The 26,552-nt window shown below is 43.8% G+C and overlaps 1 protein-coding gene and 1 non-coding gene across 3 annotated transcripts; both read right to left on the bottom strand.

Moving 5' to 3' along the window:
• Positions 1 to 330: 330 nt before the first annotated feature.
• Positions 331 to 412, bottom strand: trnas-uga (transfer RNA serine (anticodon UGA)). The gene has a single exon. It is a non-coding gene; the product is annotated as a tRNA-Ser (tRNA).
• Positions 413 to 3,427: 3,015 nt separating this feature from the next.
• On the bottom strand, positions 3,428 to 26,255 carry adgrb1b (adhesion G protein-coupled receptor B1b). 2 transcript variants are annotated; one of them, XM_006788031.3, is made up of 32 exons: positions 25,761 to 26,255; positions 21,586 to 22,481; positions 20,666 to 20,815; positions 20,472 to 20,570; positions 20,172 to 20,333; positions 19,599 to 19,763; positions 18,305 to 18,469; positions 18,014 to 18,178; positions 17,805 to 17,906; positions 17,581 to 17,687; positions 17,283 to 17,477; positions 17,125 to 17,193; positions 16,053 to 16,161; positions 15,375 to 15,518; positions 15,189 to 15,258; positions 14,883 to 14,985; positions 14,406 to 14,449; positions 12,450 to 12,576; positions 9,063 to 9,166; positions 8,826 to 8,928; positions 8,564 to 8,714; positions 8,370 to 8,439; positions 8,184 to 8,250; positions 7,990 to 8,075; positions 7,666 to 7,837; positions 7,436 to 7,531; positions 7,283 to 7,322; positions 6,495 to 7,111; positions 6,359 to 6,394; positions 6,150 to 6,254; positions 5,859 to 5,909; positions 3,428 to 5,624 (listed from the first exon to the last, which is right to left on the bottom strand). In XM_006788031.3, the coding sequence occupies exons 2-32, from the start codon at positions 22,286 to 22,288 to the stop codon at positions 5,427 to 5,429; spliced, it is 4,575 nt and encodes a 1,524-aa protein (XP_006788094.1). In that variant the 5' UTR covers positions 22,289 to 22,481; positions 25,761 to 26,255; the 3' UTR covers positions 3,428 to 5,426. The 2 variants fall into 2 exon arrangements, with proteins under 2 accessions (XP_006788094.1, XP_035762485.1); XM_035906592.2 differs by lacking the exon at positions 5,859 to 5,909.
• Between the last annotated feature and the right edge of the window lie 297 nt (positions 26,256 to 26,552).

The following is a 26,552-nucleotide window of genomic DNA, read 5'->3' as shown; positions in this document are numbered from 1 at the left end:
ACAATGGAGACCCCGGACTGTTGAGCAACTGCAGTTGTACATCAAGCAGGAATGGGAAAGAATTCCACCTCCACAGCTTCAACAATTAGTGTCATCAGTTCTCAAACACTTATTGAGTGTTGTTAAAAGGAAAGATGATATAACACAGTGGTAAACATGCCCCTGTCCCAGCTTCTTTGGAATGTGTTACAGGCATCAAATTCCAAATGAGTGAAAGTGAAACAAAGTTTATCAGTTTGAACAGTAGATATCTTGTCTTTGTAGTGTCTTCACTTGAATATAGATTGAAAAGGATTTGCAAATCATTGTATTCTGTTTTCATCATTGAGCCGCTGTGAGCAGGGTTTGAACCTGCGTAGGGAGACCTTATTGGATTTCAAGTCCAACGCCTTAACCACTCGGCCATCACAGCTTTTTTTAGGGCAGTACGGTGGCACGGTGGTTAGCACTGTTGCCGCACAACAAGAAGGTCCTGAGTTCACTTCCAACATCAGGCCGGGGTCTTTCTGTGTGGAGTTTGCATGTTCTCCCCGTGTTTGCGTGGGTTCCCTCCGGGTACTCCGGCTTCCTCCCACCGTCCAAAGACATGCAGCTTGTGGGGATAGGTTAATTGGAAAATCCAAATTGCCATTAGGAGTGAATGTGAGCGTGAATGGTTGTCTGTCCCTGTGTGTTGGCCCTGTGACAGACTGGCGACCTGTCCAGGGTGTACCCCGCCTCTCGCCCTATGACAGCTGGGATAGGCTCCAGCGCCCCCCGCGACCCTGAAAAGGAGAAGTGGAAGCGAATGGATGGATGGATTTTATTCTTCAACGCAGACTAAACTCTCTTAGGCAAGCTCTATTATAATTTATTTAAGTAATCTTCACGATTGTTCTCCAGGCTTCTTGAAGGATATTCAAAGCTCTTTTTTGGATATTGGCTGCCTTTTTTTTTTGTTCTTTGTCAAATTGATCCCTCACTGAGATTTGGGCTCTGGCGAGGCAAATCTTTCAGTGATAGTTTTACATTGTGTGCTTTTCTATCCATGCATGCTTTTACTGCACTGGCGGTGTATTTGGAATCATTGTTATACTGAAAAATGAAGAATGAAGTGAATTAGGCACTTTACAGATGGCATTGCAGGGTTATCATGATGGTAATTTTGTAAAGATGTTCAACTGTGTTTTGGCTCTAGACACTATTTTACCTCTCTCCTCTGTACACAGTGACAACAACTTGAACCAAAGAAGATCACCGCCCCTACTCCCCCAGATATGCTGAGTCTTCATCTAATAGCTCTTTGGGTATCACCTTGTTGATGCCAAAATGTTATGCCTGTGTTATCTTTTTTTTGCAGATTTAACTAAAAACATATAATTGTGGTGGGGCTCATTGCATGAGGATGCTTGCTAGTATAGCTGTCTATTAAGTCTATGTAAACAGACCTATTTTATGGCAGCAGAAAAAAACCAAAAACAAACATAAGCATAATAATAATAATGGCTGATCTCTATTAAGTAGTACAGTAAATGTTCACAGAGAAACCGCACACATAAAAGCAGCGGAGTGCAGCAATTGTTAATATACCTGGTGATGAGTCAAAATATCTGTTTGTGACTAACATATGTGCACGGATAATAATTTGAAACATTTTAAATTAACTTTCAAACTGAATTACAGGGAAAAGACAAGAAAAAGATAATCAAGCTCATAGATCTTTTACTTCCTCAAGCTTAATAAAGATATTAACTGGAAAAGACTGAAAGGTTTTAGTGTTAACTTTTCTGCTGCTTCACACTTTCTAATTATAATAATTTAATGTACTGCTGTCAGCTAATGAGAAGATGCTACTGACTGTTGAAAAGATTTTCACTTCTCTCGGGAGGCCTAAAGACCCTCTCTTCTTTCTCCATCTCGAGGATTAGCATCCTCTGTTTCTATAGTAACCTCTTCAATTAAGAGACAGCCAGGTTCTCGCTGTTAGCCAGCAAGGTGCTAATTGATACTGGATTTCATGTCATTTGGGGGTTGAAATGAGAATTAGGGAAAGAATTAGTGTGTGTATGAGAAGCCACTGACAGCTTTTGGATGTTATTAGCATTGGGAGAGACACTGCATCTGCATATAATTATTGTGACTTTGATTGGATTGGCTTCTTTTTTAAATGGCTGATTAGGAGAAACAGGCTGTGTCCTATACAGAGGGTATTAGGAAATGTGCAATCATCTAATCTTTATAGCTGCATTAAAATTGCTTGTGTGAGTGTATAACTTGTGTCCCTGGCAAGCCCTAACTCAGACACCGACCGATTGAAATGGAGCAGCAGACCCTTTCCCCCCTTTGTTCTCCTTGTTTTCTCAATCCATCGCTTTTCTTTCTATAGCTCTCTATAGTTCTTTCTGTTTTCTTCTGCAACCTCCTAACACTCATGACATGAATATTTATATGTGTATATATATATATGTATAAACACCAATAGGTCACAGTGCACAGCAGCTGCAAAACAGTCTTTATATCAGCAGCGTGAATCATCATTAGCACACTGCACATACGCTATGCAGATGACTTTTGGCGAGATAATAAATTAGCACAAAGTGTTCCACAAAGCAAAAATGATCCATAAGCAACGATGTAATGGTGCACATCATATGATTTGATAACACACATTAAAATGCAGCGAAAATTGCACCTACAGTAAAGTACCATTTGCTCATAATCCAGTCTGCTCTCCAGGTGACCTCACGAAATGAGCAGTGCTCTACAAATGGATGATATAAATCTCATTTTGCTTATGCCTTGCAGCAGAATTACAGCGCACTGGCTCAATTAAAGCAAAGGACTGATTACGGGCAGTAGAGAAATCAGAGCGGGAATACTGCAGACAAAAGTAGACAAAACTATATTTAAACTGCCGAGCACATTTCCTATTTTTAAAGGGGTCAGAATCATATTCTAGCGCCTGTCAAATTTGTTTGTTTTGCCATTACTCAACTTCAGAAATATTTTTTTCCTGGTAATAATTTGCCTTTCTGCAAAAATAGAACAGAGGAAAATTGCACTTCTATCATCTTAAGAGATTGCTGTTTTATGTTTCTGCAAATCACATCTCAAGTGAGAGAGAGAGTGAAATGTTTGCCAGAGGCTTTAATGTGGCAGGAGTTCAAAATTTACTTGTCTGTATTCCATCTTTCTTTGTAGTATTGCAGCATTTTTCCTTTCTTAGTTACAATTTCTCACTTTTGAACTTCTATTTTTAGCTTCCCTTGCGTTTTGTTCTGGGTTTTAGGAACTGCTACGTGACAGCAGGCACATGAGACTCTGTAGAAGTTGTTGCGAATGTGAATCTTAAGAGGATAAAACTGTATTTTAACATTACACTGTTGTTACCCGTAAAAATGAAAACAATAACAAAAAAACTAAATTAAAGGCCACATTCTTTCACGTATTGTAATATAAGATATTTTTTTATTAGAAATAAGTCACATTCATTTTGTGCTGTGAAAACTGTACATTTACAGGAGGTAAAACAGAACATTAAAAACATTGTGACGAGAAAGTACAATCGGGTTTTCAATACAAGTAACTCGAGGTATGAATTGGGCTTTGGGTGGGGCAGAAAATTTTGACGGGGCAGGGGAATTGACTGGTAGTACATACTGTTGAGTTATCAACACTGTTACAGAAGACATGAGGTTCAATTACCCACCGCTACACAGCTGAGAGTAATAACAAACATCCTGGAACACAGTTTTGTGATATTCATAAGCTATCATTCATTCTATATAATACTCATTTTTTCTCAGTACTATCATCTACCTGTCACAGAGAGCTCCAAATATGGAGCCTTGTGCTAACAGATCTCTAGTGAATAAATTCTTTGAATTACTAATACAGATTTGTTATACAGTATTCTCATAAAGCATCTATATGCTCAGTAAATATGAGGAAGATGGTATAAAAATTTTGAAACATTAGTAAAAAAAAAATCTCGGCCTAAATTATATTATCAGTCTTGCTTGAGCATCAAGCGCCCATCATATTGCACTATATCACACTGATGGCTGAAAACACAAATGTGTTGAAGTTTTGAGGACCTGACGCTGAACTTGGAAGTCATTTCAGAGCCAGGAGCCTCCTGTTCTGTCCAAAAGTCCTGCAAGGCTGAGAAACAAAAGGGCGATGATGAAAGGCCTTTCTGAACCCTTGAATCCACATGTTCAACATGGAAGAGCCTGCATCTTGTGCTAGCTGTGAGGGGAGGGTGGTGTCCCCAGCCACCTCCTCACATCTCTATCCAGCATTTTCCAGAGTGCACTGCTCTTCCCGCTTGAGAGTCTGTGTTCCTTCTGGTGCTGGTGTTTTGGTATCGAAGCAGAATACTGGAGGAAACCAGCAAATGGTAACTAACCACCACCTCCATCACCACTCAGCATTGTTTGTCCCGATGCAGTCGATATGGGCTCCGAACACATTATGGGTGCATTGAATCCTTCTTTTCTTTTTTCTTTTTTTTTTGAATAATGTCATAGGTCACAGTACAGCAATAAATCTTGTGCCTGACACTTCATGACGAAGGAATAAAAATCAAAATATGCTATTAACTCAATAATGAGAGAAACAATGCTAATCATAACACCAGCAATAATAATTGGAATTATAATAGCCATGGTGATAACAAGAGTGAGAAGCTCTATCAGCGTGATTAAGCTCTCCAATAGAGGAGTGTGTTTTTTTTCTCAGCACAGAGTCATTTTCAGCTCTGGAGTTGCAGTTCCAGATGTAAAGCAGTACAAACAAACACAAGCTGAATAAATAAAAGAAAAAGATTAATAAAAACAATAAAGTAACCCACTTCACAAAAGCAAAATGTATGCGCCCATCAGAGTATTGGAGCATGAAACTGGTCCCATATGCTCTCTTTGCCTTGTCCTGTTTTTTGGAAGGTTTTTTTTTTGGCTGGAAGAAAATCAGCCAGGAGTTCCGGCTGTTGCTCCCAAGAAGCAGGGAGAACGCGCCGTTTCAAAATTATTCACTTTTTCTCCAAAGTTGAGAAGGAAAAAGAAGCACAGGCATGTCGACCACAGCTCTGAAACCCAGGCTGTCGTGCTCAAGAAACTCCCAGTGAAGCATTAATGGAACCACAGACAGTCCTGGTCCGTGGACTCCACTGATCACTCCACTACCCCTATGACCTTTGCAGCACTCTAATAAGAGATGCTGATAAGTCCACTCTGAAGCTACATTAAACATCCCCTCCACCATCCCTCCTTCTCTTCCTTCTTTCCTGCTCTGGCTGAGGGTTGAAGACATTGATTCTGGGACCTACTTTCTCACTTCCTCTCTTTCTTGGCTTCCCCTACACTATCCATGCAGGATCCCATTCCCAAACCAAAAAAGGTGACCGAGGTGAAATTAGGCGGCTTCGCTAGCCCCCTTCCTCCCCCTCAGACCTCTGTCTGCAGGTCAATGATGTCCTGTCCCACCAGAGGGATGGTGGTGCTTGTCTTCTCCCACTCCACAGAGTGCAGCTCCAGAGGCGAGGCAGCTAAGGGCTCCAGGTCTTTGCGCACCCATGCAGGGGGTGATGACGGTATTCCCCGGACTCCCTCCCATGGCCTCTCCAGAGGACCTTGCTGCTTGTCCTGTAGGAGGACAAAGAGAGGTCACTTTAGTGTGGCTGTCACTCGTTAGCTCCGGGCAATTCCTGATCTAATTGAAATTAAATGGGCTTCATCAGAGGTGATTTTCTGATAATGAAAGTCATTTTTGTCATTTGGGGAAAATTACTCCTCTTTGAGGCATGTGGACTCTATGATAGTGTGTCTTGACTATATTTTGTAAATTTTGAGAGTGTGAGGTTGTATATAAACACTCACGCTGTGGTTCGTTTTGTCACTTCCTCCTGAAGACACACTCCATCTCACAGACTGTAAGAAGGAAGGAAGAAAATACATCCTTATTCAAATGACCTCAAGGCACTTACAACCATAGTACAATACACTATGTTGTACATTGTTTTAAAAGGTCATTTTCACACCACGTAATCTTTTTTTTTTTTTTTTTTAAGCAATAACATTGCCTCTGCATTTCCCATTGATGTGTTTTTCAATTCCTGAAACATAATGTGCATGGAGATGAGCTACAACAATTACATCATGATTTCTTACCTTGCTGTCAGAAGCAGGAGACTCTCTGTCTTTCTCAGCATGGTGTAGCTTCCTATTAAGGTCCTGGAACATGTTCTGGTGGCGTTTCTTGGTGTGCATTATTTTCTAGAGTACATGTAAAAAAATTAAATTAGTGCATTGTTGCATTGCATTTATTATACAAGTCATTTTCCTAATGTTTTCAGAGACAATATCCAAACAATATTTACCTCAAAGTCCAACTCAGCATAACGAGATTTCTGTCTCTGTGAGAAAAAGAGCGAGAGGAAGAAGGTCAGTTCAGTTTTAGAAACTTATTAGAAAACTGCAAAAGGAGACTAAAGCAACTATTCCATCTTCTCTTACCTCTAAGGAGCTCATGGAAAGGGTGGAGATGGTCTCACTCTTGGACATCATTGAGTTCATGGACTCGAAGGTGTTCTCCAGGCTGCTGTGGGTGATGTGAGACTCACTGGACATGTTGTGGATGTTCTGGATGGGGGAGTCTCTCTCTGAATATGACACGCTGACTTGATCAGGGGGGATCGACTTCATTCCAAAGGCTGCCTGAGGCTCCGCAAAGGGCCCGCCGAGGTGCATGAGTCTGGCTTGCGGCAGCTGCTCCACGCTGATGTTGTACTTTGTCGTGTCATCTTTGGGCTTAGCCCTCAGGGTGGAGGTAGTGTTGGGCATGAGGACGTAACCGCTGCCATCAGAGACACCGCCCTCTGCCTGAGCGAGATCGGCGTCCAGCTGCTTGAAGAGCTCTCCCTCGCAGACATACACAGGTTTTCCGCAGGATGGGTCGACTCCTCCCGCCAGGCGGCTTTTCTCTCTCTTCAGGGTAAGGGTGTGGCTGGAGTACTCAGGAACCGCCTGCATGTGACCTTTACTGGGGTTGGATGGCAGGGTGTGGTAGCTTGAGCCCATGGGAAGGGGCATCTGAGGAGGAGGCATCTTCTCTTCGGAGGAGCTCTTCATTCCTTTTAAGCAGAATTGCAAGAGCGAGAGTTAAAAATAATGGACGTCTAAGGAATTTGGTCCAATAAAAATGGTCTCTTTCTTTGCAAGTGCAAGGCTCACTTATATTGAAATGCAAATGGAAAAATGGTTAAGGGCAAGAAAGGAAAAAGTTGATGTAAAAAGGGGCTCACCTTGTCTGCTTGAATCTCCATCCTTTTCACTATCAGACGGCTGATAAAAGAACAAAAACATTCTATCAGTGTTTAATGTATGCATATATTCATTTAAGGGTAAATTCAAGAGGCACTCAAGACATTAAAAAGGCAATAAGCCAAGAAATTTACCATATGCTGGGTGTGGCCATTGTGCAGGGAACTGCCAGAGTCTCCATTTCCATCGTCCTTGCGGTCGACTACTCTGCACTTTACAGCCTCTTGAACCTAATGCATGGAAGGGGGGAAGATATTGAGAAAATTGTCTATGTTCTACGTTAGGTAACCTGATCAAAAAACAACCAAATCAAACCAATTCCTTTTTATCTTTTTTACCTTGTCTTATTGATTTGTTTTCTTACCTCTCTGCGCAGAATGCAGTGCACCATGACAATGACGAACCCCTCCAGTGAGTCGAAGACGGCAAAGAGGATCTGAAAGAGGGCTGAGCGGCGGTCTGTGATGGCCAAGACGGCAGACATCCAGGTGACGGCCAAGAGAGGCAGAACCACGCAGGAGCTCCACAGTGATGCCCTGCAGCGGGAGAGAACAGCAGATTAGTAACAACTTCAGTTGTTTGATTGTGCGGCGTGATATCAAAGCACATCATCAATGAACCTGTAATGGCACTGATAAGGACGATAAGCACAATACTCGAGTGTGTTGAGAAGATCAATAAGACCTACCCGGCTCTCTCCTTCAGTTTCACGTCGGTGATGCCGTCCTTGGATACCAGCTTGTTGAAGACCAGAATACCAATGAACATATTCACCTGTGTGCAGGAAAAAAATACATGGATGAAACAGTGTGATCATACGTGATGCATTTACAAACAGCTATGTATTGTGATGGATTGGGATGTCAAAGTCAGAATACAAACCAGAACGACAGCTGCAGCAGGGCCTACAAATGAGTAGAGGAGTCCACCTTCAAGAGAGAGCCAGCAGCTAGAAATGAAAAGGAAGAAAGTTAATTCTTTAGCTAAGACAAGAGTTTTCTCTCCCCTCAAAAAAAAAATCTAGAGTAAAGAGAAGTGACAAAAACAGAAGGCTTCGAGTAGACTTACTAGTTGACAGTGCCGTATCCCTTAGCTTTTGTAAAACCCACAGACACAGCCACCACCAGTGCAGGAAGGCCTGCAAGACAGAAAAAGGGGAGAAAAGTTAGATCATCAAAGATAAAAAGCTATGGAGAAAACAAATGATGCAACGCAGATTTTTTTTTAAAAAAAGAGAGAGACACGAGCGTGAAGACGCTTACCCCAGCCTAAGCACAAGAAGCGCTTGCGGATGATGCGGTTGCGCAGACGACCAGTGACAGCCATATAGGACTGCCAAGCTTCTGTCAGCACCCAGCAGAAAGAAGAGAGGAAGAAGAAATGCAGAAATGCAGAGATGAGAGTGCACACCACCTGTGGGAGCCCGGAAGGAAGGGAGAGATAGAAAGATGAGAAATCTGTGTCAATCCCCTAAGCAGTACATTTGAAAAAGAGAGGGTAGGATTGCTTAGAAAAGTGCCTTACCTTGTTGCGAGCCTGAGTTTGTCCAACAAGAATGAGGGCATTGGAGCATATAATGGAAAGGCAGAAGTTGATAAGGATAACGGAGCGCTCTGAGCGGATGTACCTAGAGTTTGGGAAAGGTGGAAGGAAAAAAGAGTGAGTTTGGCAACGCGTGGGCAGAAGGAAGGGAAAAACACAGAACACGGCATAGAATATTAGAGGCTAGCATGGCTGATCGTTGCTCAGAGGGATACTTACTTCCACACGGAGACGTAGATGATGATGAGGAGCAGCAGGGTGAGAGAGGAGACCCCACAGCCAACGATGAGAGTCACGGACGGGAGCAGTGCCTTGTCCATGATCTACAGAGAGGAGACAAGACCATGCATGCCTCTTAGAGCTGATTATGAACACACATGCACATTTATGCAGAGAAGAAACCAGCAATAAAAGCCACACACACAGACACACATACACACTCAGGATACTAAGCTTCTGGGTATGCGCTATCTGGAATAGCAGACAGCTCCCCACAGGCAAACAGTTGAATGGCACAATCAGGCCACGGCTGAGGCAAGGTGACATGTCAGAAAGATGGAGCAGCAAGCTAGACAAATGGTCAGGGTCACTGCATTTCTCCACTGAGCATTTGAGTCAGCAAATGAGGTGAAAATAATACACAGATATCTCTCTCCATTAGGCAAGAACGGGGTTGCTCAAATCCCAGGGGCAGTTCAGGTAGGGTTGCCGTAATCAGTCATTAGTCTGAGCTGCTACAGCGACAGTCTAATCACTGACAGACATCCTGCGCTCGTCTTTTCTCTCCCCTGTTAGCCTCCGAATTTTGGTTCATATTTGTGCCAACCAGCAGCTCCTCATCCATCCCTGGAGGGGTGAACAGGTGGACCATTATCACCTGTGCATTAATCTGCCACCACCTGCCCTTCTGATCTCTGACAGCAGCTTGGTGCCTGCCGCTGCAAGTGGCGGTGACCATCCCATGTTTCAAACAGCCCTGTCACCGAACCTCTGGTGGGGGAAACAGAGGAGGGATTGTTTTTTGTCTTTCGTCCCTGCTGCTCAATCACCTAGAGGGCCAATGGGTCACCGCTGTGCACACAAATCTCATCTCCTTGAGACTTCAAAACACCCTTGCTGCTTGGCTAACGCACCTGCAAAGCCCCCACAAGATAATTGTGCAGTTTCGCACAATTTGTGTGCCCGGAATCTCTGTCTAACACCTACCCTCGTGGCTTTAATAAGGGTTTAAGTTAATCTAACACCTCTGATCAAGTTGTCATCACCACAGAGCGTGTGATGACTGGTAAAAAAAATCTCTCTTTGACAAATGCTGTGATTGTATTTTTAACAATTTGTTGACAGGGAAAAGACGGATAACAGCTGCAAAGGGTGAGTGAGAAAACTGCCCTGAAATGAAATAAATCTGCAGGTATCAAATTAGCCCTGATAGAGGAGAGGGAGATAGAGTCTGCTTTGGCCTCCATTTGATTTATGATGGTGATAAATTCTTGTATTGCAGGGCACATGAGAAGCACAGCTTCTAATACGTTTACCACTGTGTCCCCAAATTTAAATGGTACAATACAGAGCCTTGAGGGATTATTCGTCTTCATCTCAGTATTTGCTCCACATAGGGCTCCCCCCCCCCCCGATATTAAAGCTCTACCATGAAGTCCAGCCTGTGGCAGCCAAAGACTAATTTAGTGTGGCAAATTTGTTTCAAAATCTATCCAGCTACATCAGAAGGGGCCCAAAACAGATGGCAGATAGAAGTGCATTGTATTTTTTCCCCAGACTTTACTAAATCAGGCAAAGAGAACAAAAGGGTTCATACAGTTTGTCCTGACCCCTTTCTTTCTCATTCTCTATATCTGGGTTGAATCTTTACCATGGGCCACTGACTAGAATTTAGAAAGCCAGCTTGACCTACATATGAGGCATGTCTTCTGCCTGCCCTTCACCAAATCGCATCAGCTACTTGTGAAGAAATCTAAATGTGGAACATCTTAGCTCGTGCACATTTTTAAGGTGTTTCTTACTAGCACTAAGTAGTGGTCGAGGGAATCGGCTGTTCAAGCTGTGGGCTGTTCCCACAGGACCATGGTGTTTCAAACACCTGCCTCAGAACTCGTGAAACGATAGCATCGAATGAGAGCTAACATACTGCAGTGTCTGGCTGTTTTTCCGCTCCTCTCTATTTCAGCCTTGTGCGTTTCGCTTGTGTTGTTTATACAGTTTGCAGGAAGATGTTATTGAAAATGTCCACAGCGCACATCAAAGGATGGAGGGGGGGGGGCATCAGTGCATGACCAGACGTCTGTCTCTCATTGGTCTGCCTCTCTGGCATTTCAGACTTGGTGTTGTGGCCATAGAAGAAGCAGGAGGAGGAGGGGAATGGATGTAATCGAGAATTCAGGGATATTGGCAGACGAAATGATTGGCGCAGCTGCATTTTTAGTGGTGCGGGGGAATGAGGGGAGGGCCGTGTGTGTTTGTGTGTGTGTGTGTGTGTGTGTATGGGTAGCCTGTAACAAATATTGGAGGGACTATTTAGACTGGCAACAACAAAGCAAATCAAATCTAGGATGTAAACAACAGGTTGGGGAGGAAAAAATGACAATCCTCAGTGGGGATTGAGCAGCAGAAAAACACTGCATACCAAATTCACTGGTTGTTTGTCTTACTCCTGCCTGCACACTTAAGGAAATAAGCAAAATTTGCGTATTTAAACTATACATTTCCTCAGACTAATGGACATCTGTTGATTGTTTATCAGATCGGAGATGGACAGACCATTTCCTCTGTCCTGAGGGGTATAGGAGAGAGGAGGAAGAGGAGGGGATGTGACTGTGTGTGTGTTTTTCCCCCCTTCAGCATCTCAGTTATCAAAAATCACACAGGCCGAGTTTGCGCTGCAGAAGCCGTTACCAAGGCAACTGGAGAGGAAGATGCTCTAGAGGCAACACAGTCTAAAGGGGGAAAATTACACATTGTCTTTGCGCATGAAATAAAGCGATGCACAAGGGCACATTTTGGTAATCAGCGCATCGGGCATGCAAGCTGCACTAACTCCGTATAGTTTGGACAAACGTGCATTATTCATAACCATAATCGGACAATAAATGCAGTCCGACGGGCAGAAAATCATTTTATGGTGTTGAATTAATCATTCGCAGGCGACCTTTCTTCTAATACAAGCAGCTAGGCATTATCTTATTTCCTACTACAGATAAAACATATATATTTTCTATTGTTTTTATATAATTTATGTAGCTGCAGCAAACAAATCATCATCAAATTAACAAACACGAGCAAAATAAAAATGTGCACGCCCGACTCGCAAGGTTTTGAATTCAAAATCTAAACGCAATCCGCGCACATCAACATGTTGCTCCGTTATCCCCCGCTAAATATACATAACCCAGAAAAAGCTGCTTTTCTCCGATCAGCGGCACCTGTACGGAGACAAAGGAGCGCTGGCAGGCAGCGCTACAGCAAAGCGCTTGAAAAACAAGCGCTGTACGTTCACACTGCACCGCATTCACGCGCACACTGCACTAAACACTTAACATGTACATCGGAGGGCATAAAGAAGCTTATTTTATGATCAGATGGATAACTTACCGAGTCGAAGTTGACGTGCGATAAAATGGCGAAGGTGGAGAGGCTGTCACAGACGCATTTGGTTCTGAATGAATGAACGGGCACCGCTCTGCAGCTCCGAGCAGACCAAGACCCAAGCAGAGAGGAACTGCACAGAGAAGGAGAGGGAAGGCAACAACGGGTTAGGAGAGGAGAGATCAGAGAAATCTCTCGTGTGAATGTCTCTTGATGGATTACTATTATGGTTTTTGTTATATAAGTGGTGGGAAAATATGTATATATAAAACATATCTATGCATTCAAATCTCGTTTATGTGAATAAATTATTTTTTCTATAACATACTACGACTGAACTGTTTTATTTTAGAACTTATTTGCAGGTTATTTTCTTTTTGATGGGTCCATCTGTGACATAATTAGTGATAAAAGACCTTCATAAAAGTCTTAATCTCCAACAGTTCTTGCTACATACTATCTTTCTTCAGCAGACATGAGATAAAAGGCAAACAGATGTCCAACTTATGTAGGATAAGAAGACAAAGGACAAGATGTTCCCTCTTTAGAAATAGAAGGACAGGAACATGGAAGCGATGTGAATTGTGATAATTTCTCAATTTTGAGGAAGCCTACACCTCAGCGCCACATGTCAGATGCCAGAGAGCACAGGGGACTTTAAGGCAATGTCCAGCACCCTCAGGCTCTGACTGGGTGGTAAAGAGAGAAGGGTATTATAACCAGCAGGTCCAGTCTGGTATAGATTGTCATGGGAGGACAGCTGCAGGGTAAAACTATTATGACTGGCTACATCTAAGTAGGCTGGGCTGCACTTTTTAATGTGCACTCTGTTTGAGCTGTGATAGGCTAAAGGTTGCATGTTGAATTGTGATGAAAGGCAGGTCTTAAAAAGCATGTGTGACCCCATTAATGTCACAGCAAAAGACCATGTCCTGCGATGAGAGCACTCTCAGACATATGCAGCTCTGTAAGCAAACAGCGACCCCCCCCCCCCCCCCCCCAACTCTGTCACCATCCCGAGCTCCATCTTCTGCCATTTCCACCATCTCTATCCTGCCATTAATCACATCCGCTGTCAAAAAAGAATCTAATTTGACTACAGGCACATGCCTTCTCTCTGAAAGTATATGAGTTAATTACATTTTCTCAGACTCTGGTTATTATGTGAGGTGCAGGTGTATTTTCTTATCAGTCTTTCTGAAGTATACAAGTCTATCTATATGCAAATTGTCCACCTGTGTATTGCTCAAGAGTGGCATAGTGGGTCTGGAGGCTGACTGATCCAGGGCAAGTCATTCAAATGGATGTAAGCATCTTTAAAAAACTAAACTTCCAAATGCCACAGACATTAACCTCAGCGGTGGCGTATGAGCATAACTGAGAGGAGCGAGAGGGACAGTGTCCATCGTCTTTACGCTCATACTCTGCAGTTGACCTAAAGGTGCAGCAGTGAGCTCACTGTGATGCTAATAATGAGGTTAGAGGTGCCGCCTTTGTATTTCTCCCTCTTCGGGATGTGGTTAGTTTAAAGTGACAAAGGGGACTGTTAGATCAAAGTGAAGTGTCACTGTGCTGCAACCAGTGTGGCTCATTAGAGCTGTCATTTCTCGCATCTGTGTGCTTTGCAGTAAGTGTGTCAGACAGCTGATTGAGTCCTGAAGCTTCAGGCATGGGGCTCAAAAAAAAAAAATGAACATGTTGTGGCATTCCTCTGTGTTGCTGTCAAAGTGATTGACATGAAAAATGGATGAGAAATTATTGCTCTCTCTGCGGTGAGAGTAAGATTAACAGTGGGTAGTGCCGGGGGAGTGGAGGGGGCTGAATAGCTATTGTGGGGACGTCAGCTCTACGTGAGGAGATAAACAGCAGCTAGCACCAGATCAGGTGACGAGACCATGCAGGACTTGTGAGTGATGGTTAGACGCACATATAAGAAGAAAAACAACTTTAGTCACCACTTACGTTTCGCTTTCGTCCCATGAGAGGCACGTCTCGTTTATGGTGCCCTGCAAGAAGAGGCAGATGGAGAAGAAAGTGTGAGGAATCGCTACAGAAAAGGGAAACGCGTGGGTTGGGACACCTTACTATAAATGTGTGAGATGCAACAGCTTGCTGTCAGCCACCTGCCCACATTTCTTACACTCTCTTGTAAAAGCATGCATGAAACTAAAAACAGCTCCTTATCAGCACAAGAGGCTAATCATTACGCATGATTTGTCATCATCGTCATCATTCACCATCATCAGCAGCAGCCGGCCATTTGGCTGTGCTGTGATCTTCCTTGAATTTCAACTGACACAAGTAAAGTAAAAGTCACAGTGTCACTGAAAATGTCAGTAAAATGTCAGGCCTTGTGCGCTGTAGTGAGCAAACAGCCAGAGGGGGGGGTGATATTTATTCGTGAGGCTCCATTAGTTTGGAGAACCATTAGGGACTCACATTATGAAGGTGGGGGAATTCGATCTCAACGGGGGATGACAGGAGAGTTGGGCTGGGCTTGACGATTACCGTCACCACCTTAGAATTGAGGAGGGTAGTGTTGCTGTGGAGAAAGAGGACATTGCAATGAGACATTACAGCAGAACGAACGCGGGTATGGTCTGATGTAAGGCTTAGCAGTAAAAATGACTCATAAATGCAAGAAAATACAGGAGGATAAAGTCAAAGGGGCGCCATCTAGTGGCTACAAAATGTATTTCATGGAAGGCCAGTTTCATACACATAAAAGCAGAGAGATTGTATTACCTATGGAAGGACAGAATGGATGCAAGGTTTCTGTAGAGGACCATGCCAGTCACAATCGCATCGCTGCCATCTAGAAAAACACAAGCAAAAAAAATAAATCATGTTCACAAGGCTGCATGTTGGCTGATCTCACCCATAAAATCAATTATGTAAAAATGATATCGATACACGTTTGTTAATTCTCACCTGACTGCTCAACGGACAGAGCATCACGGGACACTGTGACCTTCTCCTCAGAGGTCCTGACCCAGTCAGACGTGTCTCTCCAGCCCTTCAAAGTGAAGGTGAAGTTGGAGCTTGTAGCCGGAGAGCGCTTGTGAATGCTCAGCACTGAGAGGAACAGAAATTTAGACATTATGGCTTTTTGTTAGTAAACAGCACTCAGAGATCATCTATTTCAACTCTGTTTATTTTATACTGCAACAGCTGAAAAACTGAATGAACTGATGCAAACTGCGCCAAGGACACTGCAGTTTCGTGTGTAGTGCTAGCTGACCATAGTAGTCACTTCCCACTAAATTCTGTGAGAATGTCACCTTCACTGAGCCAAAACAGCCATGCAAATTGCAGAAAGTGATTCAGCGTGTGACGTTTGTATTTCACGCTGTAGCGCTAATTGGAAGTTTGATAAGTTTGTGCAAAAGGCACCACATGCATGCTATGCCAAAAATACTGGCGCAGCATTTTGGAGGTGGCACTTCATCTGCTATAGCTGATGAAGATGACAGCCTGCTGCCGTTTGTATGTTCAGATACACAGCGGCTAGATTAAGATTGATGGACTCTCCGGGTGGAGAAAGGACAAATCACTCTGAGCAGACATGAGAGGGACAGAGAGAGGCTGGCAGAGGAAATTGGGGCTCACCTAAATTCTCAGTGGTTTCATAAATTTCCTGAAAGCCACTCATTTGCATCCCAATCATGCTCACAAACTCTTCAACGAGGCGGAGGAATTCCTTAATAGTGGCACCCATCTGGTTAAGAAAAAGACAAAAGAGAGAAGGATAGGAGTCAATAACAGGTGAATTCAGTTGATTGAGTTTGATTGTATAAAAAGCGTGCAAACGGATTTAATTGTGTAGAAAGGCAAAGTCGCAGTTCCTTAATTACATGTTCATAACTAGATTTCCTGTCCCTCTGACTGTTAGGGTTGTGATTATTCTTTCAGAGTGCTCTGCAGTGGACTGAAAAAAGAATAAGAAAAAAATGTTTCTTGCTGCTATGCAACCTCGGAACTTCCTTAAGGCCATAAATGGGCAGGCTGTTGATTCATACTGAGGTTTTTTCGTCCACTCTCTCCTGCTCAGTGGAAGGGAGGGCTGCCCGACTTGCGTGTTTCTGACGCACAACTGCAGCGATGTGGGCGCAAGGTGTGTGCTTGCATGAGATGTACAGCTTGTGTCTCCCTACAACAGCCATCAGTATGTAGGATGGCATGGAGGCTCACAGATTGCCGAGTGGGAGTAGTGATTTTCCCTGATTCAGTTTCTCTCTCTCTCCCTTGCTGTCACCTTGACGTGCTTTTCTCTGTGTCGCATTGGCCTTAGTAATCCACCCTCCTGTTTTTCAGTTTGTACACAAACACGTGTTTGCAAGATGCGGTGGGAGTTTTCTTCTTTTTGAACTTTTCTATCTAAAAAGTCTTGTCTCTCTTTGGGAACTCAATTAGTAGGAGTTGTTTCATCACTCGCTTTAGCAGGAACACTGACAGAGCATCATGAAAGTGGGAGGGGGGAATATGTTCTTCCCGGTCTGTTGTAAGAACAACTTAAGAACATATTTAAACAAATTGAGAAATGCTAGATGTTAGAGCCATAATTCTAAATATTTTCTTGTACATAATCCCATCTGGAGAATGTCATGAAAATAGACTCTTTTTCTCCAGCTTGCTCGCATCTACTGTGAATCACTTGTGTATGAACCCCCTTATCACCTACCAGCTGTGCTTCATCCCATTTGTCACGATGTTCCTCCTTCAGTAAGTTGCTGATGGTCTGGACGTAGTTCTGCAGATCATTAAATAGAGGCAGAGGTGTAAGAAGGTGCCAACACCCGTGCTTTTTGAATTGCTTGCTAACAAGTCTTAAGGCCTCACCTCTATATCGGAGTTGCTCAGTCTCAGCCTAGTTTCTTTGTAGAGTTCAGTGGTGTTCTTCAAGATCTCCATGATGGCCAAGATGTCGCCGCTGTAACTTGCCCCTTTATCAGAGGAGGTTCTCAGGCGTGAGATCACCTCAGCGACCCCGTCCACGCTTTGGCCCATCTGTGCTTTGGCGTTGTAGTCCCTCGACTACAACAGAGAGTCAAGAGGTTACTTTGAGCCTTTGCGCTCCCAAAAAACAGATGAGGCAATTAGGATTTTAATTAACTGGGGCATGTTTTTCAGGGCTTACCAGCATCTGAATGTTTTCATAGTTCTTGGAGACACACTTGATGTAAGTTGGGTTCTCCCAGGAGGCGAGGCCAATAGCATCAAGAGTGCAGCGGCGCAGAATCAGACCTGTTGTAAAGAGAAAGCACAATCTTGTTTTTGGCATAGTGGGGGGTTATATAGTTTAAGCATCCAAGGGGCGGAAATAAAAACTACAAATCACATCAAACATCAATGTTACTCTACCTGAGGCATTAGCAGGGCAGCCAGTGGCAGCCAGGTCTCCAGCGGGGGTTTGCTTCCACACGACATCTCCAGTGATTTGCTCGGGGCAGATCTCATGGGGTTCTGACAGGTAAATGAATCAAGTGAGATAAGATAGGAAATCTATTTTCTTTGTATTTGGGCTGCGCTGTACTGAGACTATGTTTATTTATTGCATCAAGACCACTAACCAGGGCATCTCTTGTCATTGCAGCGCTTATGCTCTCTAGAATCACCAGGGCAAGGTTCTCCTCCAAAGAAAGGCCCTTCGCAGACCCTCTGCCTCTGCTGGTTGCCTCCACCGCAAGTCTTGCTGCAGCTGCCCCATGAGCTCCATTCATGCCAGCGTCCATCAACTACACAAAATATTTTACAGCATTAACTCTGTACTGTGATATGCCTGATTCATTTCTTTTTTTCTTTAAGTGAATTAGATATATAGATATAAACATATATAAATATATATATATACATATATTTACCAGGGCACTCTTTCAGGAAGCAGTCGGCTGTCTCTTTAAAGCTGCCGTGGCACTCAGAACCCCCGTAAGATGGCCCGTTGCACTCCCTGGTTCTCTGCATGGTGCCATTGGAGCAGGTGGTAGAGCATGGAGTCCAGGCAGACCACTCATTCCAGAATCCGTCCACTAGAGGGAGGCAGAAGAGCATGTACGCCGGAAAGTTATAACTTTGTGAAGACGTGACAGACACTCAGGCCAGAGGCATCATAGCACAGTCACCAGTACATTAACATTTCACATGACCTACTTTTTTGAGTTTAAATGAAACAGAAAGTTGGAGCTCAGTAATCTGCCCTTCAAGCATGACTGCATGTACCTTTCACCCTCTAAGATCCACTCTCCTTAAATAGAATACACGCAATTACACTGACCAGGGAAGCCATCTTTCTTGTAATGTATTTTTAAATAAATTACTCAGAAATGCAACTAAGATTGAAGATTGACTGACAACAGAAACCAATTTTCACATCCTATTTTTATATTTAAGAGCATAATAACCCTGAAAAAAAAAGAATCAAAATTGTTATTAAATGCTGTCCTGAAATGATAAAATAGATGTAATAATGCTCGTGGTCTTTAGAAAATTTGGTCAAAATAAAGAATTCAATTACAGCAAATAGGCAGCTAAGGATGACTTAATTTCCTAAACATTTCACTTTCAAATTGAATTTATAATCCTCTCTGTAAATGACTTTGCCAACTCTCTGTTTCAAACACTAGCAGTGATTTAGCTGTAGACGACAGAGACATCTGCTGATAGTAAAATGCAACTGCAATAAGATTTTATTCTGATTTAAAAAATAGAAGGAAAAACACAGACTAAACCAGCTGTGAACAAAGTAGGGAAAAACTATCAAACTGCTGCTGTGACTTCAAAACGAGTTAAATCTTTTCAGTACATGTGTAGGTGGCTGAATGACCGTGAGCACATTATGAGTCACTGGCAGTTGTTATAAAGCTACTGACTAATGCCCACAGAGGATTTTATTCTGATGCGTCAGATGTAATATCAACCTGCCACTGCAGTCGCTGTTTGTGATGGTGGTGATGCCAATAAGTGGCTTAATTAGCTCTCGTTTATGAATCACTTCGCCAAGGGGGGTTAAATAGCATATCCAGGGTCAGTTGTCATAGATTTTTAAGGACGGTAGTAAAAGAACATGAGTCGAGTAGAACTCATTTGATGAGGATTACGTATGTCTTTTTTATACTTACACTTAAATAAACACTTACAGTCTAAAGGTTCATGACTCACCTGGGCAAACAGCAATGTTGCAGAACTTGGTTTGCTTTGCGGGGCCGGGGCAAGGCTCTCCGCCATTCTGGGGCTGCTTGCATGTGCGGGTACGATCACGATAGCCGCGGCCACAAGTGGATGAGCACAGGCTCCAGGGGGTCCACTCATCCCAAGCACCATCCACTGCACAAAGGTAACACAAGGGGGTATTTTGATGAAGGATATTATAGAACACAGGATGAAAATGTAAGCTTTTATGTCCTGGAACATTTTGTAAACTCTCCACTAGGTGGGGCAGTCAGCTAGGTGGAAGATAGTGAAGTTTCCTTGATAATGACAGTCAGCCCTTTTTTTTCAGGCTCTTAATTTCAGTTTGTGAGAGCTCAGATGTTTTTATAACTTGTCTGCATCTCGTCATCTACTTTACTTTTGTGATTGATGTTGCATAAAGGAAACTAATTAAGAGATAATGGCTTCTACTTGTGTTATACACTTCAAAGACGCCAGGTGTCTCTCCAATTTTCTACATCTCTCTCTGTTTTTTTTCTTTTCTCCTTCTGCAACATTAAAGAGGATCAACCAGGGACTCACCAGGGCAGACAACTGTGTTATTACATGGCCGGTTCTCGCGAAGGGGTCCGGTGCACTGGGTGGTGAATGAGGAAGTAGCACAGACACGGCTTCGGCCCTGCCAGCCCTCCCCGCAGGTAACTGAGCATGCACTCCAGGGGGTCCACTCATCTGTAGTAGCATCTATGAACATGATATATTAGAGGGTCATCACAGCCCCTTAACACTCAGAAATGTTAGGATGATAATTAGATGCCCTGAGTAACACCTTTGGCTTGGATCACAGTGTGCAAAAGTGTTAACAAGTGCTTGCTATCTCACCTGTTTGAGTGGCAACAACTCCATGGTTAGAATCATCAGCATTGTCCCTTCTCAACCCAATTATGGCCCGCAGACCCTGGCTCTTGTTGCGCTCCTTGCCTGAAAGAGTTCGAAAATTACGCCATTACACTACTTAATCTGCATCATCTGCACCATCGTTCTCAGTTGCATGACTAAATTAGAGCTGGGCTTACCAATGCATGCCTGAGAGTTGCAAGCCCGCCCTTCCTCCACTGTTCCCTCGCACGCGGTATCATCAGGCTGGCAGGCTCGGCTGCGCACCTGGACTCCGCCACCGCATTCCTGACTGCATACGGACCAGCGGCCCCAACCAGACCAGCCCTCTGCAGGAAGAGATAAGAGGGAGAGAGATATTGAGCAAAAGTTGGAAACTTAAATTGTTGTGATGTAGTTGATTTTTAATCGCATTTCCAATAAAAGAACAGGAAGTGAGTAATATATGTTTTATGTAAAGACAATGAGCAAGGACGATTCTTTATAAGCAATACAAGTTCAATTTGAAATGATGAATGTTTGCTTTTAACCACATGGTGTGAACCACAGCAGAGCAGTGTGTGTGTGTTAGCCTGACTGGTGCGTTGCTATGACAACCTCAAGTGCGGTACTTCGATTTCTGGTGCCAGCTGGCTGCGAGGTCTTTGTGTTCTTCTCTGCCCCGGGCTAACGGACAAACATGCCCTCTATCTCCCCCTAAGACTAAGCCTCCTTGTCAAGCATCTAGATAAAATGAAGCGCTGACTGTGTGTGCAGTTCAGGAGGTCCTGCCACTTAGGTGTGAACATGCAGTGGCGAATTTCTCTAACACCTTTGATTTACCCCTCATTACTCTGCGATGGTTAAGTACACAACCTCTGCCTATGGCCCTGCTCTGCAGACGAGGATCATTACCTTAGCTCCTCTTCAGACACACACGCTAACAGACGAGTTGCAGAAAGCATGCAGAGCTGTGGGGTCTTGCACAACATTATCTAACCACCCCAACAACAGTCTGAACTATTTGATTATTGCTAAGCAAATAATAAGCAAGCCAGAACATACTTGGGGAAAAAAGGGGGTTTGAGCACAAATCAAAACACTCAAGTTACAAACTTACTGATAATCTCAGCATCACGTCCATTGTCTTTGGGAACGGGAAGGCATTTCTCAACATAGACACCGCCTCTGTAGCAGCTTCCTGGCTTTCTCTTTGGGACCTCCCAGCACTGGCAGGGGGTGTTCATGATGCCACAGGGGTAATCATGGGTGCTACTGGACAGGCACTTCTCCAGCCACTGGCACAGCATCTGGCAGGCAGGCATACTTGGGTTCCTCTTCCCCACGACCAGAAACTCAGCCTTGAACTCACTGACATCATTGTCACCGTTCACAATCTGCAGGCCGTTTCGTGGAGCAACCTTGCGCATCTGCAGGAACTGCTTGCTTGACTCCAGATAGGTGACAGTGGTTGTACCATCGCACAGCCTAACAACCTCATCGAAGCTCTCCATGCCCAGGTAGGTACGGGAGGTCTCAATGAAGGAGTCGAACTGGAAGGTCCGGATCTGGCGGGGCACGCAGGACTCGGTGGGCTTGGTGATTTTCATGTAGACGTTGTAACGGCGAGGATCAGGATTCTGCAGGGTCCAGGAGCATGGTGTGGAGTGCAGGGTGGTCGTGGAAGTGAAAACACCAAAGAAGCGGCTCTGTTCCAGGGTGGCACAGGTGGGAGAGGCAGGTCCAGAAGGAGTGCAGGAGGTCAAACCGAAGAAGAGCAGGACGAGGGCCACACAGGGGCCGGTAAGAGCTGACCACGCCATTGGGTCGGCTTAGATAGAGGATGTTGTTGATATATCTGTGATTTCTGGTTTAACCAGGTCGTCTCTTTGACTTCTTTGTTGCAAGTTACTGCACTCAGATCTCTTACTTATTTTCACAACCCCTCTCAAGAATTGTTGGATGCTTAAGTTTTAGCAAGTCAGACAATGTGCCATGTCTGTATCAAAGAGGAAGCTGCAGAAAAACAGAGAAATGAAGAAGAGGAAAAAAATTGTCAGTATGGACTAACACTTAACTAATCAAAACAAAACACCACATATTAGTATGCATGAGAGGCGCTTTCTTCAAATACAATGCATTTCTTCCACTTCCATGATATGCATTTTAATTGGCCCTATTGTCAGACTAATATTTATGCATCAGGAATCTGCCTTTGATCTGTATCACAGCGTTTCGGGGTATGTTTAGTGATCTAAAATGCCCTGTTCTTTGGGACATAATTACTCAGGCAGTGCAATTACAGTCCTTCACAGCAAGCTGGTATCTCCAAGCTTTTGCTCTTTCCTCCCACACACTGAACTGTACTGCGAATCGTGTGCGTCAGTCTGACGTTCATACAAGCATTGCCACTGGCAACCACAGACGCCTATTAGTTCCATCATTTGTGCAATGCGCCCCTGCTATTGAGTGGTAAACAAGTGAAATGGTTAGTCTGTGTGTGATTTCATATCCTGCTATGGCATTTCTAAAATTGCTTTTGCATTACATACCATTGCAGTGAGTGAAATGATCTATGCAGCTATGGTGACGAATGCTTGTCTTCTGTGCATAATTAGGGAAAAAACATGCATTTTAGGCGAGGTGCATGCACATATCATACCTGTGAATCACTGAAACCCACTCTAGTGAAGCATTTAATTCTGCTCTGCTGAAAGGCCATATGCATGCACATTAGACATCTGCTGCATTCTTTACTTTTCTTTATTTTGTCTTACTAATCCTGCAGGCATACTTTGTACAGAACTCGCTTTATCTTGTAGAGACTCCAACCTTTGCCACTATATGACTAATCCTGCATGGAGAAGCAGTGCACAGTCACTACAAAGTCTGTGTAGTCGATTGGACTCACAGAAGAAATGGCCAAGATGCTCCCTGAGCTCAGACGGGAGGACAAAACACTGTTGCTCAGCAACACCTTTCAGGGTTATTCTTTTTCATGTTCAGCTATACTTGACTGATTATTGTCAGTGCAGCCCACTGAAGCTATCATCCACTGCGACATTTAATACACAAGCTGTGATCAGGAATTGTAAGATATGTGTATGCAGGATGTTAAACATGTTATTTCAGTAAAAGCCTGTATTGGCTACATGTTGCCGTAGGGTTAATCATAAAGGTGGGGCAGCGACACAGCCATACAATTGATGCCTATAGTCACTTTGAGAGGCACCTGCACTTTTCAGGCAGAGAACTCATAATTACTTTCCTCACATCTCTTTTCACCTCCCTCCATCCATCCCTGCCTCTCGCTAACCCTCCCTCTCCTCTTTTTGAGCAGCGCAGCAAAGACCTCTGCTTTGTGTAGGTGGGTGTCTATCTCCCGCCTCCCAACAACCGGAAGCTCCATGAATGGGCATCGGATGAGACACAGTGAAAAGAAAGGTCCAGCTGTCTTTGAAAAAGTCTGTGTTGCTCTTTTTCAACACCCCCCCCACCCCCCGCTTGCTCACCCTCCCCATCCACCCCACACCCAGTCTTTCTGCCCCTTTCGTCTTGCTTCTTCCATTTGCTGTCGTCAACAACATTTTTGCATAGCGGGCAGCCTAAAAAGCAGGCGGATTGTCGTTATGGAGACGGGGTTATTTTTTGCAGATCAGTGTGAAACACATAAAAAGTGCAAAATAACAATCCGCAGCATGTTGTCTGCTTTTGCTGGCATACACAGTTCCTCTATGGCACGTACAGCAAGCTTTACATTACTCGTGTCAGGTGCAAAGAAACAATTATACTTATTAATGCAAAAAGCATGCATTTGATGAAATGTTACATTTGCACAGGCTGTTAAGAAACACCTGCAGATGTTTAAGACATCTGCATGAGCATCTTGGCCAGGTCTCTCTTGTAAAAGAGAGTTTTGATCTTAATGAGACTTTTACCTGAATAAATAAAGAACTGTATTACTGTGTAAATCAGAAAGTTATGATAACTTCCATGGGTTGTAGTAAGCACTGAGTTCTGATTTGGTTAAGATGTGATAAAGAGGATAGTGTCGAAATTAGTCAGAATACTATCTCCCAGAAGAGATATTTAATATTAAAATCCATTAAGACAAACCAATTACTTTTAATCTGATGTAACACTTTGAAAGCAGATACATTTAGCTATCTAGATTTGTATCAACTGAAATGTGAAACTTAAGCTTTTCTGTCTGAATGCTGTTTGAGATGGAATCTGTCTCCTTCTTCACTGGTAGATTTGTGTGTATGTATGTTTGAGTGCAGTAGAGGAAGAATAACAAACAGATAATCAGTATTTCTCGACCTCTGTCTTTTCTTTGCAAGCTGCTCTCTTTTGCTGAACCGAACTCAAGAAAAGCAATTTCTGAAGCCATTACTGATTGTGCTTCATCCACAAATTGCTCGCTTTTTTGTTTGCTGCACCCATTGCAAGTAGTTGCACACGTGTGCAGGAAACTAGACCACTGGAGATGGCTTTGCTACAGTAAAAATATCAAACAGCGAAACTCAACCGATTGCTCACATGGACTCTGGGCACCTGGAGGCACAGTTTGCAGAGTGCATGTGTGTTAAATAAACTCAGTCTGTAGGCTTTTTTCGGGGATGCAGACATTTCTTTTTGCTGTGCAAAGTCTCTGTCTTAGTTATCTTTGAAATCCTGGAATAGTCAGACGATGTAAGCTGTTGAGGGCATCACTTAAAAAGCATCTGCAATAGTTAAATGTTCTGCTTTATACAGTTCAGAAGATTCTAACACCTTTCACAGCCACACCCAAATCTTCCATGTAGTCTAAAAGATACAGCTATACCAGAAACTTCTGTCAAACAACCTGTTGCCAAAATCAGAGCTGCATGACATAGTACTATCGCTACCCTTCCAGGATTGTTGAGCTAGAACTTTCTAACAGTTCAGAGCAGCTGTGCGGATCAGCTGTAGGGGCTGTTGAAGGAACAAACATGGGTTACACACAAGAGCTGAATAACTACAAAGAACAACAACAGAACGATTCGGCAGAAACGCTTTGCACGAACAGAGCAGATCAGATCACTGACAGCCGAGAGTTTCAGCACCACAGACAGCGACTTACAAGTGACAACAAACTCCGCTGCCGGAGGACAAACTCATACACAATCACTTTATAACTTTCAGTGTTCAGTGTCTTAACAGCATGTTAAGTTATGAAACATAGAAAAAAACAACCCCGCACTCACATAAGGCACGTTTAAGAGATGAAGCAACGAAAGAACGAAAAAAAAACTTGTGCTCTTTTCTTACCTTGAAAACGTTTTCTTTGAAGTCTGGTCAGTGGCTCTCTAACCGATCGCCCAGGTATCTGGAATCTGGACACGGATAGCAGCTGCTGAGGATATCTCAAAGTCTGACCCGACTCAAAGTCTTGAGATCTGCGCTCTGGCCAAAACTTTCGCAGTGTTTGACGCCGCGAAAAGGATGCGCCAGGTCCAGCCCGACCCAGGAGGGTCGATCCCAAGTTTCAGTGCAGTCCAATCTCACAAGCAAAGAAATATAAAGCGACTCTAACCAAACTCCAAAGAGTTTACTACCAACTTTGTTTAGTTGCTATATCCAGAGAAACTGGTGTATAGCGGAGTGACAAATTGGTTGTATCGGAGCTCCAGCAGACAGTCCGCAGAACCAAACGCCGTGGTCTCGCTTGTCTTTTCGCTCTAAGCTCCAGGATAAATGTTGGTACTTCTACTCCCGGCTTCGGAGTCTTCTTGCTTGTGGTCTTTGCACTGCAAGTGGGTCCAGTCTGAGTGTAGCTTGTGGCCTGCTCTTGGTTGTATATATCCAACCCCGCCCCCCCTGCTTCAAGTTGGAGTTTGTGCGTGGATGGAGTACTGAAGTGAATGAGACAGCACCAAGACGGGGGGAGTGTGCGGGGGAGACGTGTTTGTGTGCGTGCGCGCGTGCGTGCCAAAGTGTGAGAGTGACTATGTCAGCGCACGGAGGAGGGAGGGAGCCTGAAGAGAGGGGAGGGATTTGTTCAGGGAGACAGAGACAAACGATTATGAACACCAAACTACGCAGATATCAACGCAGAGCCAA

The sequence above is a fragment of the Neolamprologus brichardi genome, chromosome 22 (genome assembly GCF_056152115.1).
Source record: "Neolamprologus brichardi isolate AB-2024 chromosome 22, ASM5615211v1, whole genome shotgun sequence".
NCBI classification, from domain to species: domain Eukaryota; kingdom Metazoa; phylum Chordata; class Actinopteri; order Cichliformes; family Cichlidae; genus Neolamprologus; species Neolamprologus brichardi.
This window is presented reverse-complemented; position numbering and strand designations above follow the sequence as displayed.

What these genes read in the sequence shown, in the direction of transcription:
- adgrb1b (XM_006788031.3), bottom strand. Translation starts at nt 22,288, where the DNA reads ATGGCGTGGTCAGCTCTTACCGGCCCCTGTGTGGCCCTCGTCCTGCTC. An exon ending in AAACTCAGGCTCGCAACAAG is followed by an intron (nt 8,715 to 8,825) that starts GTAAGGCACTTT and finishes GGGCTCCCACAG; the next exon opens with GTGGTGTGCACTCTCATCTC. An exon ending in TTTCCATGAGCTCCTTAGAG is followed by an intron (nt 6,395 to 6,494) that starts GTAAGAGAAGAT and finishes TTTTTCTCACAG; the next exon opens with AGACAGAAATCTCGTTATGC.